Source organism: Natrix helvetica (genome assembly GCF_964273705.1).
Source record: "Natrix helvetica genome assembly, chromosome: Z".
NCBI lineage: Eukaryota > Metazoa > Chordata > Lepidosauria > Squamata > Natricidae > Natrix > Natrix helvetica.
In genome coordinates, this window is record NC_138554.1 from 48,843,229 (window position 1) to 48,863,872 (window position 20,644).

The 20,644-nt window shown below is 45.6% G+C and overlaps 1 protein-coding gene across 4 annotated transcripts in view; it reads right to left on the bottom strand.

Annotated features, from left to right (window-relative positions):
* Positions 1 to 20,644, bottom strand: part of GSDMA (gasdermin A) — a 44,189-nt gene extending 23,545 nt beyond the window's left edge. For 2 of the 4 annotated variants that reach the window (XM_081971185.1, XM_081971184.1), the window contains exons 1-6: positions 20,262 to 20,641; positions 16,970 to 17,206; positions 3,717 to 3,897; positions 1,867 to 2,032; positions 1,665 to 1,758; positions 1,203 to 1,241 (exon numbers count right to left, since the gene is read on the bottom strand). In XM_081971185.1, the coding sequence (XP_081827311.1) occupies positions 1,203 to 1,241; positions 1,665 to 1,758; positions 1,867 to 2,032; positions 3,717 to 3,897; positions 16,970 to 17,186 (697 nt within the window). In that variant the 5' untranslated portion in view covers positions 17,187 to 17,206; positions 20,262 to 20,641. Of the gene's footprint in view, positions 1 to 1,202; positions 1,242 to 1,664; positions 1,759 to 1,866; positions 2,033 to 3,716; positions 3,898 to 5,306; positions 5,605 to 16,969; positions 17,207 to 20,261 lie in introns of those variants that run through there. The other 2 variants (XM_081971183.1, XM_081971186.1) reach the window with 2 other exon arrangements.

Here is a 20,644-nt window from a genome sequence, read left to right on the forward strand (position 1 = left end):
CTTGATTAGTTTCCACCCATTGCTTCTTGTTCTACCCTCAGGTGCCTTGGAGAATAGTTTGACTCCCTCTTCTTTGTGGCAACCCCTGAGATATTGGAACACTGCTATCATGTCTCCCCTAGTCCTTCTTTCTCTTAAGCTAAACATGCCCAGTTCCTGCAACCGTTCTTCATATGTTTTAGTCTCCAGTCCCCTAATCATCTTTGTTGCTCTTCTCTGCACTTTTTCTAGAGTCTCCACATCTTTTTTACATCGTGGCGACCAGAACTGAATGCAGTATTCCAAGTGTGGCCTTACCAAGGCATTATAAAGTGGTATTAACACTTCATGTGATCTTGATTCTATCCCTCTGTTGATTTTGGGCAAATAGGAAGTAAAAAATGCTTTAAAAAGTGAAAAACTCACGATCACATGGCACAGCTGAACTTTTTTTTCACTTCTTAAAGCATTTTTATTACCACTTTGGGCAAATAGGAAGTAAAAAATGCTTTAAAAATTAAAAAAAAGTTGCCCATGCCCACCCAGTCACATGAACCCCCCCCCCACATGTTTTTTGGAGGTCAATGAATAGTTAGTGAGGCTATGCCTTAGTAAAGGCAAGATTAGACTTATTGAAGTGTTTTTAAAAAAAACATATGATGCCTAATTTATGTTTAATATACCAAGTTTCCTTTTCTCTTCCAATGAGAATTTGTGTTGCAGTTTCACAGCTGGGCATGGATTTATAATATCCTACTTTTTTCTTGTGAAAGTAAATAGGTAGTATTATTTTAAAACTATGACTTCCTATTTTGATTGTTATTTGATTGTTACCTAGTTAATTCTTGTTTTAATGTTTAAAGTCTTCATTTGATGATGTTCAGCCAGCCATTTCTCATTCTTGCCTATTACAGAGGACTGCTGCTATGACAATAATCTTGGAAGAGGAGTGCTGCTTCGGGCTTCTGGATCCTTCTTCTAGATCAGGGGTATCAAACTCATGGCATCATATTGTTGTCACATGATGTATTGAAACTTCCCGCCCTTCACTAAAATGGGTGGGTGTGGCCAGTGCGTGACGCATCTGGCCCATGGGACACGAGTTTGACACCCCTGATCTAGATAATGATGTCTACTCTAGAAGCAGTAACTGAATAAAGAATTCAGGTATATCATGTTATATTCATTAAAATAGTAAAATAAAATGGCTGAAGTACACTTACCAAAAGTTCCTAGTTTATCAGTTGAGTAATAAGAAATACCTAAAGTAAAAATTAGGAAAAATCAGTTGTTTACATTATGCTAGCTAACAATACTGTATGCAAATTTTTGGAAGAAGAAATCAGTAATTTTTAAGTTTTCAAAGAAAATGACTGTTTTCCACATAGCCATTATAGTATCCTCATAGTCCAATGATCAAAATTCAGACACTTGGCAATTGGCATGTATTTATGATTTTCCTGGGATTATATGATCACCTTTTGCAACCTTCTATACCAACATCTGTCTTTATTGAGAAAATGGATGAACATGAGAACTGCAATTTATTCAATCAATCCAGCTCGCTTCTACCTGCCATCAGACCAACTGCTAGATCTTTGAAACTTTCAGCTTGGCTGGAAGAGTAACATTTTCAGAAAATTAATCATTGGCACAAGCCTCAGATGAAAAAAAAAGCCCCTTACCTACAGTTTCTTCTTCTATAAATAATTTCTTAGCCTTGAATGCCAAGATGCATCCCTTTGGGATAGTAATTATTTTCTTACTACCTCTGGCACCCTAAAAGACAAAATAAAATCTTGGATCAGCTGTATAGGATAAAATAATTTGGTGAGAAGAGATGCATTTTCTTTCCTTCAATTTCATAATTCACTATTCAGATTAGACCTTCAGGCTCAGATTGATGTAGGCTTTATGAAAAATGCTGCTTTCCACTTTGTTAGATTCTCCAAACTTTGTCATTTCCACAGATTCTGCTGATGCAGTGATCACATATAAGTTCCTCTGAAGCTTCCTTGATTGTTTAATAAATGGATGTTCATTGTTGATTTTTCTAAAAAAAAGAATAAATGTATGCCTCAATAAAATAGATTGCAATTCAATTTATAATTTGGGGGGAATGAAAACCCCAATCCAATAAATATAAGTTCCGTTGCAGTAAGTAATCCTATACAGTTGATTTCTGTATACATTTCTGAGTCATGTTCTTTAGAAAGAATTAAGTCTTGTTGCAATTGAAGATTTACAGCTGTCTGAAACCTTTAAATTATATTATAATTTGGACTAATGACATAGTTCTGTGAATAAATCTGTAATGCTAGGAAGGAAAGAGAAGAAGAGGACCAGCAACAATAAGGTAGATAGACTCAACTTTAGTGGTGATAGATGCACCACTGGAAGACCTGAAAGATTAAGTTGGGTACATATTCTCTTATAGAAAAGCTATGCAATTGCTAAAACTGAAACTAACAGAGACTTTATGTAAAGTACTGTGTCCCCCCGAAAATGCAACCTGTCCTGAAATTAACGCCTTGCCACATTTTTCGCGTGGGCAAAAATATAAGCCCACTCCTGAAAATAAGCCCCCTGGACAAACCCCCCTCCGGCCAGGCAGAGCACCGCTCACCGACCTAGCAATATCCTGAAGGTGCCAAGCCGCGGGAGCCGGGGGGGAAGGCACTCACGTTGCTTGCTGCCTTGGGGAGTGGCGTTCTACCTGGCCGGAGGTGAGAATTGCCAGGCAGCTGCTCCCTTGCGAGTGGGCTCCTGAAGAGCCGGGCACAGCCTCAGGGGCGAAGCAGCCATGAGGTGACCACACTCATGAGCAGCACCCGGCAAATCCCCTCTCCAGCTGGGCAGAGCACCATTCACTGACCTAGGGGGTATCCCTAAAGTGCCAATGCCAATTAGGGATAATCCCTAGATCAGTGCATGGAGCTCTGCCCAGCTGGAAAGGGTGGTTGCGCGAGCGCCTGTTCCTCCCCCAGCAAGCATGCCTCCCAGCCTCACCATGCCCTCGCCCAGTTCTCCCTGCAGGGCCAGGGTTGGCTGCTGGAAGACTCTCTGTCTGGAAGACTCTCTGTCCGGCAGCCAGCCCACAATCATACAGCTCACTCTTAGAGCGGCTGCTGTTAGAAGACTCGGCAGCTGAGTTTTGGAGTTTGGAAGCTGAAGAAGAAGTTATGCACGGAGCATGGTGCAAACGCCCTGGCCCTGCAGGGAGAGCTGGGCCAGGACATGGTGAGGCTGGGAGGCATGCTTGCTGGGGGCGGAACAGGTGCTCGTGCACCCCTCTTCTCCAGCCGGGCAGAGCTCCATGCACTGACCTAGGGGGTATCCCTAATGTGCCAAGCCGCGGGAGCTGGGGGGTGGGCAGAGCGCCATGTGCCTTGGCACCTTAGGGATACCCCCTAGGTCAGTGAATGGCACTCTGCCCGGCTGGAGAGAGGGTTTACCCAGCGGTTGCTTGTGAGCGTGGTCACCTCATGGCTGCTTCGCCCTGAGGCTGTGCCCGGCTCTACGGGAGCCAGTTCGCAAGGGAACAGCTGCCCGGCAACCCCAAAACAATAAGCCCTCCCCCTATAATAAGCCCAAGGCCATATTTCGTGGGGCAAAAGAAAATAAGACCCTGTCTTATTTTTGGGGAAACACGGTACTGTTATAGAAGAATGGAGAACTTGAGGAATGTTAAATGTGACTGGAGTCTTTTTTCATTTGCTTGTTTATTTTATACTTACTTTTCTTTTATCAAAGAATCAAGATCTTGGATTGGAACATGTATCTTTTTCATCTTGACAGACTTTTCATAAGAAATGCTGACAGCACCAGTTATTTCAGTGTCAGTAATTCCACTAATATCCCCCTTCAGTGTTCCATCTTCAGTGACTTCAAGGGTGAATAACTCTGAATTGTTGCATACTAGAGAACAAATATTGATAAAAATCATAATGTTAGAAGTACTACAGAAACACACAGAAATGGAGCAACAGACAACTAGCTTAATGAAAGAAAGGCAATCCTGGCAGCAAAGGATTCTGTTGATATTGAATCAAATTGTTTTTTAATCTAAATCAGCATTATCTAATTAATTACAGTTCATACTAAGAGTTCCAGAAAGTGGGAAATACTTCTACTTGCAAGTTGGTATATTTTTAGTTTTAACCTTTTGACATCTCTTGAAAAATGTCTTTGAAAGGTGAGGGTGTGTTCTAGACCTTGTTTCATCTTTGTCTGTGAATAATAGATAGTTGTTTCACAACAGCTACTTATACACTTAAGAGAAAAAATATTGCAACTCTACCTTGACAAAGAACTGTTGGGACAAATTGAGTGTTTTGCAACTTCTGATAACAGATATCAAGGGTTATGTTTCATCTTGTGATACTTGTCACCAAGTCAAGACTGTTCCTAGAAAGACTGCCCCTGCCTTTTTAATTGGAACAATGACATTCTATTCTATGGGTGTATTACTTGGAACCCTGACAATAACAGTCTTTTATTCTTTGCAAAGGCCTTTCAGGAGACTGCATTATTTTTCTAGACCATTTTTTTAACATTAGAGATTTAATCAACTATGTGACCTCAGATTGTTACTTTCAATAAACCAAATAAAAATTCGGATATAAACTAGGATTCAGAATGCACCCTTCCTACCGTTATGAGACTGCATCTTTGGTGTTTGGCAACCAACCTACATTTATGACCATTTGTAATGGTCATATAATTTACATTTACATTTATTTTCCTGAAACTAGCATTTACTTCTAGTTTTTAGAAAATATACAACCCATAGTGAATAATGGGTTCATTTAATGACTGTTTAATGATTGTTGGGTTCACTTAAGAACGCTGCAAAAAAAATTCATGTGATGGAACACTTTATGATTATCATGACTTACAACCATAATTATGGGCTCAATTACAGCTGTAGATCAATGACAAAATAGATTGTCACTTATAGAATTTACTTCTACAGTAAAAAAAACACCAGTATATTCCTACATAGACATTTCTTCTTTTGTGCAAAAGGTTTGTGCAAAGCTTTTTGTGGCTACCAATCCTGAATCTTGCACGCCAGAATTTGGTTATATACTCCAATAACTCTTCCATTAGAACAATAAAGAAGGCAATCCAACTGTGACCTTTGTAACTGGAATGTAACATTGATAATACTATGGAATAAGTTTACTATGAGTTTCTAAGCACTATACATTTTTTTCTGCTAATGGGACTCTAATGCACTCAAATATTACACCATGTATTGTAAATAGTGGTATTTCTTATGCTCCTTTAGCTCAAATGTGAGACAACAGGGTGTTGGTCCTTACCTGAAACGCCTCTTCTCATAGGGTGGAGGTAGCATCCAGACTGGGTTGACCTTCATCCACTCATTGCGAGGACTGAGCCTGACAGTTGTTGAAACCATGACCCTGTTGCTAGGCAAAGCCCAGTTCCGACAAAGGATGTCAGACTCGATGCATCATCGCTTCCAGAAATCCAGCATGTCAAGGTATCAAGTATCCAGTGTAGAGAAGTCCTGTAGAGATGTCTAAGGTAAAAGTCAGCCACAAAACCCTTATGCACTAAAATCGCAATGAGAACAATCCCAACAGAAATCTTGAGCAAAGGAACCAGTCCTGTCTTGGGAGGGGCTGGATGCTACCTCCACCCTATGAGAAGAGCATTTCAGGTAAGGACCAATGCTCTTTCCCCATTATGGTGGAGGTAGCATCCAGACTGGGATGTACCAAAGTAACTCCCCCCCCCTCTGGGAGGGCTTATGACTGGATCTGCAGAGTGCTATCTTGTGGACTGACTGTAGCACTCTTTGGCCAAAGGCTTATAATTCTTGATGAAAGGAGATGGGGTAATGCAGGTTGTTGAACTACAAATCTTTGCCAAGGAAGCTTGGGCTGCCCAGGCCTCCGAGGTAGCAGCGCTCCTTGTAGAGTATGCGGTCAATCTACCTGGAACTGTAACAGAGTGAGAATGATAGGCTGCAGCTATACAGGCCTGCAACCATCTGCCTATGGTGGTGGACGAAGCCTTCCTACCCAGGGATGTCGGCTGGAAAGATACAAAAAGAGACTCTGATGTACAAAAAGGCCGTGTCCTTTTCAAATAAATCTTTAGAGCCCTCCTCATGTCCAAGGTGTGCCAATTGTGTTCCAAAGGGTGAGAAGGCTGGGGGCAGAAATTGGGTAACACAAGTTCCTGAGCGCAGTGCAAGCAGGAGCACACCTTGGGAATGAAGGAGGAATCCAGTCATAACACTACACGGTCCTGATGGAACACGCACAGATCTTCTCTTACCGAAAGTGCTTGCAGTTCTGAGATCCTGAGGTGATGGCCACCAGAAAGGATACTTTCAAAGTTAAGAACTTAAGTGAGACCTCCCATAGTGGTTCGAATGTGGCTGTTGTAAGAGCGTCAAGAACTCTGGGTAAATCTCATGAGGGATATCTGTGCACCGCCAGTGGTTTAAGGTTGGATGCTCCCTTAAGGAAACGATGTACCGTGGGCTGCTGGGACAGTGAAGAGGTACCCCCACAAATCAATATGGAAGAAACAGCTGCCAGTTGACGTCGGATGGTGTTTGTGGCCAAACCTTCGTCCAAACTGTCCTGGAGGAACTCCAGGATCACCCTGGAAGAGTAGACGCTCCGCTCAATCGCCAGGCAGTCAATTGGAATCATTGGCGGTCGGGATGTTCGAGCAACCCCTGGCTGAGGGAGATCTGGTACTGAGAGATCCTCCAGGGCTTGTCCACCAAAAGGGTCCGCAAGTCCGCAAACCAATGCCTGCGTGGCCAGTGGGGGGGCGACCAGGATCACCTCCACCTTCTCTCCAAGGATCTTCTGGATGATGCGAGGTAGGAGAGGGAGCGGGGAGAATGCATAAAGGAGACCTGGAGGCCACTTGCATCTCAGTGCATCCACCCTCTCTGACTGCTGCACCAGGTACCGAGAGTAAAACCAGGGGAGCTGAGTGTTGTGGGGGGTGGCTAAGAGATCGATCACCGGCATGCCAAACCTTTCACAATGTCCCAGAAGATCGATGGGTGCAGACGCCATTTGGCAGTGTCCACAACCTCACGGCTGAGCCAGTCTGCCTGTACATTCGCCATCCCCGAAATGTGCTCCGCGGAGAGAGACAACAGATGCCTCTTGGCCCTAAGTCCCAACTGCAGGGCTTCGTCCATCAGGGAACACAATCTGGTCCCTCCTTGACGGTTTATATGTGCCTTGGCCGACATATTGTCCGTCAGTATCAAGACGAGTTTGCCCACCACTATGTCCCTGAAGTGGTGGAGGGCCAGTGTACTGCTCAAAGTTCCAACCAATTTATACTGTGAGTCCGGTCCACCTGGTCCCACTCCCCCTGAACCATCTGCCCCTGGAGGTGGCCCACACAGCCAAACAGGCTGGTGTCCATGGTAAAAGTCAACGAGTCCTAGTCCTTGAACAGACAGCCCCCAGCGATGGTCTGAGATGTCCATCAAAGGAGGGAGCGGGAAACCTCCGCAAGAATGCAAACCTTGGCCCGGAGCAACTCAATAGTCTCTTCTGAAATGGTAAGAGAAACCATTGTAGCTGTCGGGAATGCAAGCAGGCCCAAGGGACTATCCCAATGGTGGACACCTGGTGCCCAGCAATTTGGAGAGAGTGGCTAAGGAGTTCCTGCGTTCCCTGGCGACCTGAGATGCTAGAGACCTAAGGGAATCCTGCCACTCCTGTGATAAGAATACACTACAATCAACGGTATCAATTAAGGCACCGAGGTGCACCAACCTGGAGGTTGGGTGAAGATGACTCTTGGGTATGTTAATCAAAAACTCATGGACCTGAAGGGCTTGCTTAGTAGTCGCAAGGTCCCTTAGTGCCTGACTTGGCAATGAAGATTGTATGAGTATGTCATCTAAACATGCCTGTAATCTGATAGGTACCTCCCGCAGTGCCGCGACCAGGGCCACAAGCACTTTGGTGAACACTCGAGGTGCAGAGGAGAGCCCAAAGGGCAATGCCGTATATTCAAAATGATGACCAAGGTATGAGAAACATAAGTACTGCCTATGCTGGGGCAAGATGGTAATGTGGAAGTATGCCTCTGTTAAATCAATTGATGTTAAAAAATCCCTGTGTCTAACGCTATTCAAAATAGTCTATAAGGAATGCATCTTGAAATGTTTATAATGAATAAACTTGTTTAATTTTTTAAGATCAAGGATGACTCTCCAGCCCCCCCAAGGCCTTGGGCACAACAAAAAGTATAGAATAAAATCCTTGGCTGTGTTGGTGTGCCGGCATCATCTGAACTGCCCATATATCCATGAGATGTTGAATCGCCTCTTGCATGAGACATCGTCAAGTCGGGTTGTTGATAACGGGCAGGCCCTGAAGAGCCTGAGGGGGGGGGGGGTTGGAGATAAACTCAAGGGCAAGCTCTGAACGAAGGGTTGATCTAACCCAAGCACCGGAGATGGTCCTATCCCATTGATCAGCAAAAAAGGCCAATTTACCTCAAATGGGATAACTAGCTGCCAGCAAATTAGGACTGATGGTAAAAATGTCCCCCACCACCAGGAAAGGGACACTTCGTGGATTTGCCCCTCTGGTAATGGTCCGATTGACCCCTCTGCCTAGAGAAATATCCTCCCTGCTGCCTATACCCCTGGGTACCGTAGTCCGCCCCCCGAAAGAATGAACCATAATCCTGGTTCCGAAAGGACAACCTCCTATCATGGCCATGAAAGGAAGACCGCCTGGGGTAAGGAGCAGAGCGGGAAAACCCTTCTTGGGCGCCGTAGGTAGGACCTTTCTCTTGTCCTTGTTCTCGATGAGATAAGGGTCCAAGGCGTCCCCAAATAGAGATTTGTCCTTGAAAGGGGCCGAAGCCAAACGCCATTTGTGGTGCACATCCGCCTGCCATTGGCAGAGCCATAACAGCCTGTGGGAAGCCACAGAAGATGCCATGGCACGGGAGGTATATCTGGCTGATGTAAGGGTAGCATCAGATGTGAACTGTACCGCCGCCACCAGCTTGGCGATATCTTGATGGGTGCGCAGGTCTGCGATGGGGATACGTTGTTGCAGGTCCTGGAGCCAGAGAAGACAGGAACGGGTGAAAAAGGAGGCAGTGGTTGATGCCCGGACTGCCCATGCCGCTGCCTGGTAGCTGCAAAGTGAGGTCCGCTTTCTTGTCCTCTGGTTTTAGGATATCTTCTGGGCCTCCTGGCATATTGGCCAAAGTGTAGAGGGCAGCGACTGGAGCATCAATTGATGGGATTGACAGGACCTGGGCCAAGTCGTTGGCCACGTTAAAAAACTTTTTGTCGGAAGCTAATGGAGTTGGGCCGGAGGTGGGGGCTTCCCACTGATGTTGGACCAGGTCAATGAAAATCTTAGGGGTCAGTATCGTTTCCGTTGGAGGCGCTTGCTCAGAAAAAAGGGTGTCAGCCGAAACAGTTGTAGGTCGAGGAGTAGTTGGTGCCGGTTGAGAACCGAAATTTGAGGCCATCTTGGCCTTATATAGCGATGATGGCAACGGGGTTGGAGGAAAATGTCCAGAAAAGGACTTCTGGTCCGGCTCCCTGCCCTCATCTTCTGACATCTCAGCTTCTTTGATTTCTCCCTCCTTGGAATCAGAAGAGTCATCTGATGCCTCCTCATCCGGTGCCGAGATACCCGCTGTGGGCAAAATGCTGGGGGCACCATAGGTCGGTCAGAAACTGGTGCTTGTGTTGCTTGCTTTTGGGATTGCGTATCCCTCTGCTGCAATCCAACTGCAATGCCCTGGGAAATTGCAGTTGCAATGATGTTCTAGAAATTTACCATGCAGAGGGGGTTTGGTTGATTAATGCCTGATAAGGCAGATGGCATAGTTGAAGTAGATGGCATAGTGTCCATCCTTTGCAAATTGGGAGGCGCGATGTGAGTTGCAGGAAGTGCAGAGGAATTGATCTCCTGCGCTGGCCCCCAAATACCAGAGACATCAATGGGAAAAAGAGGGTTAAGGGAAGCCACCCTGCCCTGTCTGTCCCCAGGAGAGAGCTGCAAAGCCAGCTGCATTTGAGCAAGCTGTGGAGTATCAGTAGAATGCAAGGAAGTAGCCACCTTAGATGCAGCCTTTTTGTGAATACGCTCCAAGCTTTCTCCTTCTGTTTCTCATAACGAGAGGCAGGTTTACCAGACTTTTTAGACTTGCTAGACTTGGCTGAAGGCTTTAAAGTCTTCTTATGCCCCTTTGCAGTGTCAGAAAGGTTAGAAGTTGAAGGTCTGGTGGGCGATTGGGAGCCTCCCTGCCCTTCCACCATTTGGGGGCTCTCACTTTCACCAGGGGTGATATTATTAGTGTCTGATGGTTCAACAGAACTAGTGGCTATCATTTTGAATTGGAAGAAAAAGGCACGGAAATACAAAAATGGCATTTCGTGCCTTTTTCAACTGTTTGGGACCACTGACAGGCAAGGCGACTCACTGAAGGACACGCTGCTCCACACAGTGAAATTTGCCTCTTGAAGGCTTGGGTCGCTCCGTGGTAGCCTAAAGGATCTCAGCAGTAGATTGAACAGTTAAAGCTACCACGGTTCGCCAGTCGACTGCAAGCAAGAGCGGCGGACTGTTTCCTCTAGCCCGGCTGCTGATTGGAGCATGCAGGGCAGACAAAGGGTCCAGGCACAATCAGAAGGATCAGACGGCGAAGCCAGAGAAGTGCTGTGGCGGCGGATCTTAAAACGGCAAACTTCGCAGCCACCAGAGCTATTCAAGCCGCATTTATGTTTCAAGTCAGCAAAAGATCCATTTTAAACAGCCGCCGCCTTCCGAAGCCTTTATGCCCCAAGGGGGCTTACAGGCACAGACCCACAAGGCTCCTGCTCCTAAAAGGGGTTTAAACCATCCAGGGTCGCTCCCAGCACGATGTTATCCCTTCATTCAATGTACTCCATTCAAGGTACTCACAAAGCCAATATCTCAATTTTTCTTTTCAGTCAAGAAAAAAGCAATGAGGCATCTGTCCTCATTGAGGGACTGAGTCAGAACTGGGCTTTGCCTAGTGACAGGGGCGTGGTTTCAACAACTGTCAGGCTCAGTCCTTGCAATGAGTGGATGAAGGTCAACCCAGTCTGGATGCTACCTCCACCACTAAGGAGAAAGTGTGGTTCTAGTTATCTGTCTTCTCTCTAGGGTCAACAACCACCCCAACGAGGCTGTCGCAGTGATGTCCCGGTGTCTGGAAGCCGTCGGGGTCTGGATGGGGGACAACAGACTCAAACTCAATGCGAGGACAAGAGAAGATCACAAGGTCGGTTGGGAGACCGTGGCTGCTGGCTACGCCCGGTCGTTTGTACCAACCCCCGCAACCTAGGTGGTCGGGATCTACAGAGACAGGGCCTGCGGCTGATGCTTTGCAATGCAAGGTCCGTGACCAACAAGGCCCCCCTCATTAATGAGTTGATCTCTGAGGGGGAGCTGGACCTTGCAGGAATAACAGAGACCTGGTTGGGTCACGAGGGTGGTTTGCCCCTCGTGGAAATGTGCCCACCAGGTTTCCATGCATTTCATCAGCCCCGGGCCCTGGGTAAGGGTGGAGGGGTGGCGGTGGTTATACGGGATGGTCTAGAGCCGAGGGAGTTCACTGTTTCTCAGATACCCGGGTGTGAGTCACTTGGTGTGAAATGGGGCCCAGGGAGGCAGTGGGGTCTGCTGATTGTATACTTGGCTCCTCGCTATACGTCAGCAGCCCTGCCCGAGCTCCTCGAGCTGATCTCGGAGATGGCGGTGGAGATCCCCAAACTTTTGGTTATGGGGGATTTCAACCTGCCGTCGACGGGAGCAGCATCCGAGGTGGCTCGGGAGTTCATGGCTTCCATGACAGCCATGGGCCTGACCCAACTAATTCAGGGCCCCACAGATGAAGGTGGCCACACACTGGACCTTGTTTTTGTATCTGAGCAGTGGACGAGTGATCTGGGAATAGGGGACTTAGACATTACTCCCCTGTCATGGTCAGATCACTCCTGTCTCCGGCTAGACTTCCCTGGCGCTACCCCCCACCGCGAGGAGGCGGAACCAGTTTGTCCAAGCTGGTACCGCCCCAAGCATCTGATGGAACCAGTTAGGTTCCAGTCGGAGCTTGGGCCACTACCTGTAGCCCTGACCCGCGCTCGGTCGGAGGACCTAGTGGCCGCCTGGAATAGGGCGACGGCTGGGGCCTTGGACCGGGTTGCGCCTTTGCGACCTCTCCTACGGCAGCGACCCACCCGGGCTCCCTGGTATACCGAGGAGCTGAGGGTGATGAAGCGCCAGAGGAGACGTCTAGAGAGCAGGTGGAGGTCCTCACGCTCCGAGTCTGACTGAACACAGGTAAGAGCCTATTTACGGACTTACCTCGTGGCATTGAGAGCGGCCAAACGTAGACATTGTGCCGCTCTTATTGCGTCTGTGGATAACCGCCCTGCCGCCCTGTTTAGGGTCACCCGCTCCCTCTTGGTGCAAGAGACGCGGGGGGCACCCTTACAGGGTAGAGCAGAGGAGTTTGGAGAATATCTGCAGAACAAAGTCGCTCTGATCCGGAGCAGATGGGCCCCCTCCAGTGGTCTGGACGGGCCGTCAACAGTGAGTCTTGTGAGTCCACTCTGGGAGGAGTTTGACTCTGTTGCCCCCGAGGATTTAGACAGGTTGCGTGGAAGGCTGCGACCCACCAAATGTTCATTGGACCCGTGTCCCTCCTGGCTGGTACTGGCATCCTGGGAGGTGACACGAGGCTGGCTTCTGGGCCTGGTGAATGCCTCGTTGGGTGAGGGATCCTTACCTACCGTCTTGCAAGAGGCGGTGGTGAGGCCCTTACTCAAGAGGCCTTCACTTGACCAAATGGAGCTAGCTAATTATCGTCCAGTCTCCAACCTCCCTTTTTTGGCGAAGGTTGTTGAGAATGTGGTGGCGCAGCAGTTTCCGCGTCACCTCGATGAATCCGATTATCTAGACCCACGCCAGTCCGGCTTCCGACCTGGGCACAGCACTGAGACAGCCTTGGTCGCGTTGGTTGATGATCTCTGGAGGGCCAGAGATAGAGGTTGTTCCTCTATCCTGGTCCTATTAGATCTCTCAGCGGCTTTTGATACCATCGACCATGGTATCCTTCTGCGCCGGCTGGACGGGATGGGAGTCGGAGGCACCGTGTTACGGTGGTTCGACTCTTACCTCTCCGGCCGGATGCAATATGTGTTGACAGGGGGGCAGAGATCGACCCCGAGGCCACTCTCTTGTGGGGTGCTGCAGGGGTCGGTTCTCTCGCCCCTTCTGTTCAATGCATACGTGAAGCCGCTGGGCGAGATCATCCGTGGTTTTGGGGTTGAATACCATCTGTACGCTGATGATACGCAGCTGTATATTTCAACCCCAAACCACCCCAACGAGGCTGTCGCAGTGATGTCCCGGTGTCTGGAAGCCATCAGGGTCTGGATGGGGGACAACAGACTCAAACTCAACCCCTCCAAGACTGAGTGGCTGTGGCTTCCGGCACCTCGGTTCAGCCAGCTGACTCCATCGCTGGCCATAGGGGACGAGCTACTGCCCCCTGTGGAACGGGCATGCAATTTGGGCGTCCTCCTAGATGCCCGGCTGTCAATGGATGACCATGTGGCAGCCGTGGCAAGGGGGGCGTTCCACCAGGTTCGCCTGGTGCGCCAATTGCGCCCCCTACTGGACCGGGATGCCCTACGCACAGTCACTCATGCGCTGGTGACGTCTCGTTTAGATTACTGTAATGCTCTCTACATGGGGCTTCCCTTGGGACGCGCCCGGAGACTGCAGCTAGTCCAGAACGCGGCCGCGCGGGTTATCATGGGGAGGTCTAGATACTCCCATGTAACACCGCTCCTGCGCGAGCTGCACTGGCTACCTGTGGTTTTTCGGGTGCGTTTCAAGGTCCTGATTACTATCTTTAAAGCACTCCATGGCTCAGGACCTAGTTACTTGCGGGATCGCATCCTCCCACATACATCCCTGCGGCCAATCCGCTCTCACAGAGAGGGCCTTCTCCAAGTGCCGTCCACTAGGCAATGCCAGTGGGCGGCGCCGAGGAGTAGAGCCTTCTCTGTGATGGGCCCAACCCTCTGGAATGACCTCCCCCCCGACATTAGAACCACCTCGGACTTCCGCTCCTTCCGTCAAAAATTGAAGACTCACCTGTTCCGACTAGCTGGCCTGGCATGATTATAAATGTTACATCTATGAACTCCTGGTAGTATATTCCCATCTGGTTATTTTAAGGGTAATGTTTTAGTTTTAATTGTTTTTAGGGCTTTTAGCCTCATATTTATTCCTCTGTACAGGACTCTTAATTTTAACCTCCTCCACATACATACATATATTTATAGCCTTATTTATATTTGTATTTTATCTGTGATTTATTGTGGACTGTACACCGCCCCGAGTCCCTTTTTGGGAGAGGGGGCGGTTTAGAAATGTGAATAAATAATAATAATAATAATAAGTGGATTTAATTTGACTATATTTCTGTGACTTTTCTCATGCTTAAGGTATGCACTACTCATAATATGTGACAGCCTTCCACACATGATTGCTGTGGGTAATTTGGTATGGCTTTCCACTATGGTTTTATCCTTTCTCTACCCATCTAAAAAGCTGAACTCCAAGTCTATTTTCTCTTCTTAGGTACCTGGCAAATGACCTCAGTAATTGCCTGTGAAGATTCATCTGATCTTCCATTGGGCCTTGCCCTTTATGTTCTAAATTTATTCCTCCCTTTTCTTTTATATTAAAAAAAAAAGAATATGAGCATTGTAAACTGGATTCTAGATGCAGCAGGAGATGGTTTGGATATCTGATTCATTGGAAGAGCTACCCTGAATTTGGGAAAGCAAAACTCCATGGCTCATATCATATATACAAGTTTCATTTGAAATTTCCTTATCCAAGTCACAGCCCTGTAATCAATCAACACTGTCCATGGACAATGAAGGGCGTATGTCTGTAGTTAGTTCCCATGGCACCTTGCCAATGGTTTCTTTGCACAGAGAATGGGGAATAAGTCTGAGATGGTGTAAAAGAGTATGGAGATAGCCATGAAGAAAATATTAAACAGGTTTTATAACCAGATTACAGACCAAACCTATCTCCTCCCCCCACCTCGATTGCCAATGCATAAGTTTTGTAATGACATCTATATACCATGTCTCATTTGACTCATTTCTAACTTTGAATTACCATTGTTCAAGCTACTAGTGATCACTCTATATTTGCTCTGAATACCATGACATGTTACAGACTACGCAGAAACCATTCTCCTTAAAGAGCAAAGTACCGGTATATAGCCTGGAGATTGTGGTAGAATCTCCAGCTAAATCGAGGGAAGTGTTAAGAGGGGGCTGAGCTTAGAGTCCTTGCACTGCAGAAAGCAGCACAGGCCTGATCTCCCCCAGAATCCCTGAAGCCTTATATGACTGTTCACAAGTGAATATAATTAGCCTGGTGAGATTTTTATAAAATAGATTACTAATAATAAAACTTCTGTTTGAGACTATTCATGCTTGGGTTGGACCATAGAATTATCATGGAGAGGACATGCTTATTGATAGAATGATTCCAATATTGGACAAGCTAATTACAAAACAAACAATCTAACAATAAGTCAGGAAAGGAAAAGAAATGGAGATGTCTGTGGATAATCTGATATTCATGCGCACCATTTAGAACAGTGACAGTGAACATATGACATGTACGTACACCGTGTCATTACGGGTGACACACTGGTATTTACTCCAGCATTCGTCAGCATCAATAATTATTCTCAAAAGCATGGACTTTTCTTATATAATTTTCAGAAGTTCTAGAGATACTCTTATGTAGCCTCCAGATCCCCCACCAATTATGTGAGAAGGCCGTGCTCTTTCATCCAAAACCTCTGGAAATTGTGTGAGAATGGGACATGCTTTCACATAGTCTTCAGAGGTTGTAGAGTCTGTGGAAGAGCGTTCTCCAAAGCCACTTCAAGAACGAAGGCCTCATGTGACCATAGCAGTCTAGGGTAGTTGGCAGGTGGCTGTTAACAGAAAGAGAACACCCTCTGAAGTTTCGCACATGGGGCAGATCTTGTGAACCATTGGATTGCAAGGGCAATCATGCCATTCACTAAGGTTCTTGCACCTTAAGAAACAGTATCAGGCAGCTCTTTTGAATGGCAGAGGTAACACTAGGACTAAAGCCAAGACACAGGCCTCCACTTTAGGCCTAGCCGCAGCACTGCCGCTGTTTGTGTGCCATTGAGTACACACTGGGATAGTCTAGTGTGTGAGTCGGAGGTAGAGATACGAGGAGTTTTTTGGTGTGTGTGTGTGTGTGAGTGTTATGCTACCAGACTCAAATTAGGCATGTTCAGAATTTTTGAAACTTCAAACCCAAAGGCTTTGCTATCAATGATCTAGAGAGACAAGTGCTATATCTAAAGAGTGCCTTTAATCAGCTTTAATTGATATGCTAGTAGTGTTTCTATGTAGAAAAATTAGCCCTTGGCTACTTTCTCCAAGACTGAAAGCATCAGTTTCGTTCCTTAAATGACCCTCAGAGTGGGGGGGGAAAAGTCTAAAACTTGTAGCCTCAACAACACCTGTGATATCATCTCACTAATGTTACAGAGTTTTAGTAGCAAATAAACCCTATAAAAATGGTTGATGAGTCTTGTTTTAGATAGCATAAATGGATTTTGGATAATCTGTTTTTTCAACTTTGCTATTTATTCCAGTTTTTATAAACATGAGATCAAGGATCCTGAAAGCTTACCACCAGTCACTGAATATTCATTTTCTTATCCTTCCACCTTTGGAAATCTCAGAAAACTTGTTCACACATTTTGAGTACATAGGTACAGAGGATACAATAGTTAGCATTTTTTTTGAACTTTTCTCAAAATGCAACAGAGAAATTATCCCATAAGTAAAAATATATGAATGAGATAGACTCTTGAAGATTACCTAGACGTGAAGTGTCATTTCCTGATAACAGCAGATCATTAAATTGGTATTCGGTTTTGTGAAAGGGACAGCTCTGCCACCATGATGTCTTCTTTTTCTTTTGTAGCAAGCAAAAGGGCCTAAAATTGTTATGATCTATCAAGCTGGGTACCGGAAGCCAATCTCCTTGTGAGTCTATCATTTTTGCCAAAGTTTTAGTTGCATTATAAAATGTCATATCTGAAGAATATATTTTTTCTAGGAGAAGGAATGAGGAAAGAAACAAAATCATAACTGAGTCTACATCATGTTAAACTCTAGTTTAAGAATGGACAAATTACAACTGTCTGGGTTCTCATCAACCCAACCTATCCCAAACACATTATGATTTAGTTAATATTGAATCCATTCAATGAGTTGCAATTTGGAGAAATATTTTCTCATGTTATCTTGTTACTTCCTAAGCTTAAAACATATATTTCTATTTGCATATTTTGTAAGCTCTGAAGTAATTCAATACAATATTACAATAGCTTTTCGCAAATGTGGGTAGTGGGCAGGGGTGAGCTTCAAAAGTTTCAGCAATGGGTTCTCTGCCCGGTGGCTGGGTGGGCATGGCCATGGTGGGTGTGTCCTAATCGGCCTCCTGAACCACAGGGGGGAGGCATTTTCACCTTCCCCAGGCTTCGGGGACTTTCCTTGAGCCTATGGGAGGACCAAAAATGCTTCCCCCAGGCTCTGGAGGTCCGAAACAGGCCCATATCCGGCCCTCCAGAACTTCTGGGAGGACCATTTTTCACCCACCCTGAGCTTATGCAAGTGTCCTGCACTTTCCTTGCATCCAAAACAGACTGTGTGGAAACTCCTGGGTGGGCGGGCAGGAGGCTGGGGCAGGGCTAGCCAGAGGTGGGATTTGGAGGTTCTCCGAACTGACCATAATGTTAGCTACAGATTCTCCTGAACCTGTGCAAACCTGTAACAGCCCACCCCTGTTAATGGGTTGTTATTTGGCGAACATATAGGACTTCAGGTGTTGCTGGATAACAACCACCAGTGCAACTCATCACTGTCCATGCTATTTGGAAATGCTGGAAAGTTTTCAATGAATCATAGAATCATAAGGTTAGAACGGACGTTGGAGGTCTTCTAGCCCAACCCACCGCCCAAGGTAAATGGCTGCCCAATATTTTCTTGGAAATCTCCAGCAATGGAGCACACACAGCTGCAGGAGGCAAACTAATTATTTTTACAGTAAATTTCTCCTTAGTTCCAGGTGGGCTCTTTAATTAGCTTGCACCCATTTCTTCTTATCCTGTCCTCAGGTGCTTTCAGGAATAATTTGACCCCTTCTTCTGTGTAGTTGCTCAAGTGCTGAAGACAACTGTTTACCTTTAGTCCTTCTCTTCATTAGGCTAGACTGAGTTCCCTTAATTGTTCATCATGCAGTTTAGCCTCCTTACGATCTTTGTTGCTCTTCTCTAGCATTTCAGCTCGCCCTTCCTTCCTTCCTTCCTTCCTTCCTTCCTTCCTTCCTTCCTTCCTTCCTTCCCTTCTTTCAACAAATCCAGGACTTTTAGTCTGCAGTCTTTATCTCACTGTGACCAACCCAGCATCATAAGTTAATCATAGAGTCAGGTAAAAAGAGAAACTAAGGATATGGAAGTATAGATACTTCTCTATTTAACACCAGTCATTTAGCAACCGTTCAGTGGGAAAGGGACAGCTTCTGATATCAATCCTCCTAATGTGACTGAACATAATGTGTTCAGACATAATGTGACCAAATTTCAGACACTGGCCTGCATTTGCAGCGCCCCACGGTCACGTAACCACAATTCATGATATTTCTGCTAGAAATCAGCATTTACTTCCAGTTTCTGGCAACCCCTTTCCTCTGACCAATGGATTCACTTAACGGCCATGGCATTTGCTTTACAACCACAGTGAAAAAAAATAACACCATGTCTTGACATGTGCTGACCTGCTTTATGACTGTCATAGCAAAATAGCCAGCCTCACTGAGGTCCTGCTTAAAGTCACTCATGCCTTGGCCACTTCCCATCTGGATTGCTCTACATAGGGCTACCCTTGAAGACTACTCAGAAACTTCCAGAGTTCCAGAATGCAACAGTGTACACAATAATGGTAGTGGTTGTTCATGTAACACCTCTATTTTGCAAACTGCATTGGTTTCCTCCCCCCCCTCCCCCCAAGTGCAATTCAAGATGCTGGTGATCATCTTTAAAACCTAATATGACACAAGACTTGGCTATCTCAGGGCCCACCTCTCCATCCTATCAGATCTGGTAGGGTGAGCACACTCCTAGTTCATTCCTCTAAATATCTTTAAATTATAATGGAAGTGTTCCCTGTGGGGGTAAAATAAGCCTTTACTCAAATACGTATGTAGTTAGGCAAGTCTGATTCATTCTTCTCTTTGATTTTCCTTACTGAATCATGCTATAAAGCAGTGCTACTCAATCATGACAACTTTGTGATAGGTGCACTTCAACTCAGAATTCCACAGCCAAGATTGAGCCAGTCCATCCGACCCATCTTAAAAGTTTATATGCTATAAAGTTTAAGCTGTGTTACCAATTATAAAAGTATGTTAAGGTGAAGATAAAGGAAATAAGTGGATGGTTGCTTCAGAATTCATAAATGATTGATTTGACCTGAATTGGAAATATCAAAACTTCCAGTGGCTTTAGGGATTAAATCAAAACAATAGCAACACGTTTAATTTTAGGCTCCCTGGCTATGGAAAGTGGATTTCTGTGTCAAAACACTATCATCCACCACGTTTGCAACATGAAGTCTGAATGTTTTATATCCCTAGTTATAGCTGATACTTTAAAAAAGAAGCATTTTTTAAAAAAAAGAAAAGATGAAGCATCTAATAATGTATACACCAGTGTTTTCCAAACCTTTTCCTTCATTGCTCAAAATCGCTTCACAAAATGTCCCTCTTGTGATTGGGTAATGGGTTTGTGTGTCCTTACCCAAAGGAAAATCATTTTTGCCTGATTTGGAGCAATTTACCCAGATTTGGGAAACAATTTATACACGAAGATAATTTCCGCCTTACAAACATCGGTTACTATCTTTAGTTCTACATTTTATTTCGCGTTATCATTTTCGGGTTGAGTTAGTCTAAAAAGCAGCGATACATAACACTGTATTTACAATTTCTGCAGTAAAAGAACCCCCGCTTCATTCCAGTCCCTGAGAAGTTTGTTTAACTGAAAGAATAATATTCAACAGTGGGTCGCCCAGCAATCTTTAAGTAAAAAAATTGCTTAATTTGCCTTACCTTTGCCTATGCTTTAAACTGCGCCCCGTACAGCTGTAAAAGAGATCTTTAGCGAAACTCAATCTTTGACTTGTAGGGATGAGAAGCTAAATACGTAGGGGAATTAGGGAGTGTCCTCTAAATTTTGCTTGCGTTAAAATGGCTTTATTTTGCTTTCATTTCCCCTTTTTAACGAAGCCGATAATTAAATCTTATATTTTTTCTGTTCTTAGAAAATATTGTGGTGTTCTGTCTTACACTCACGGAAAGTAAGGTCCGCTGAAATTAACAGGTTTATTTTTGAGTAGCTGTTTGTGCACCGTCTGATCAGGATATCGGAACGGCTGGTGATAGGAGTGAACTGCTCGGGAAGGGCGAGAGTTATTAGAGAAGGGGTTGTTCCT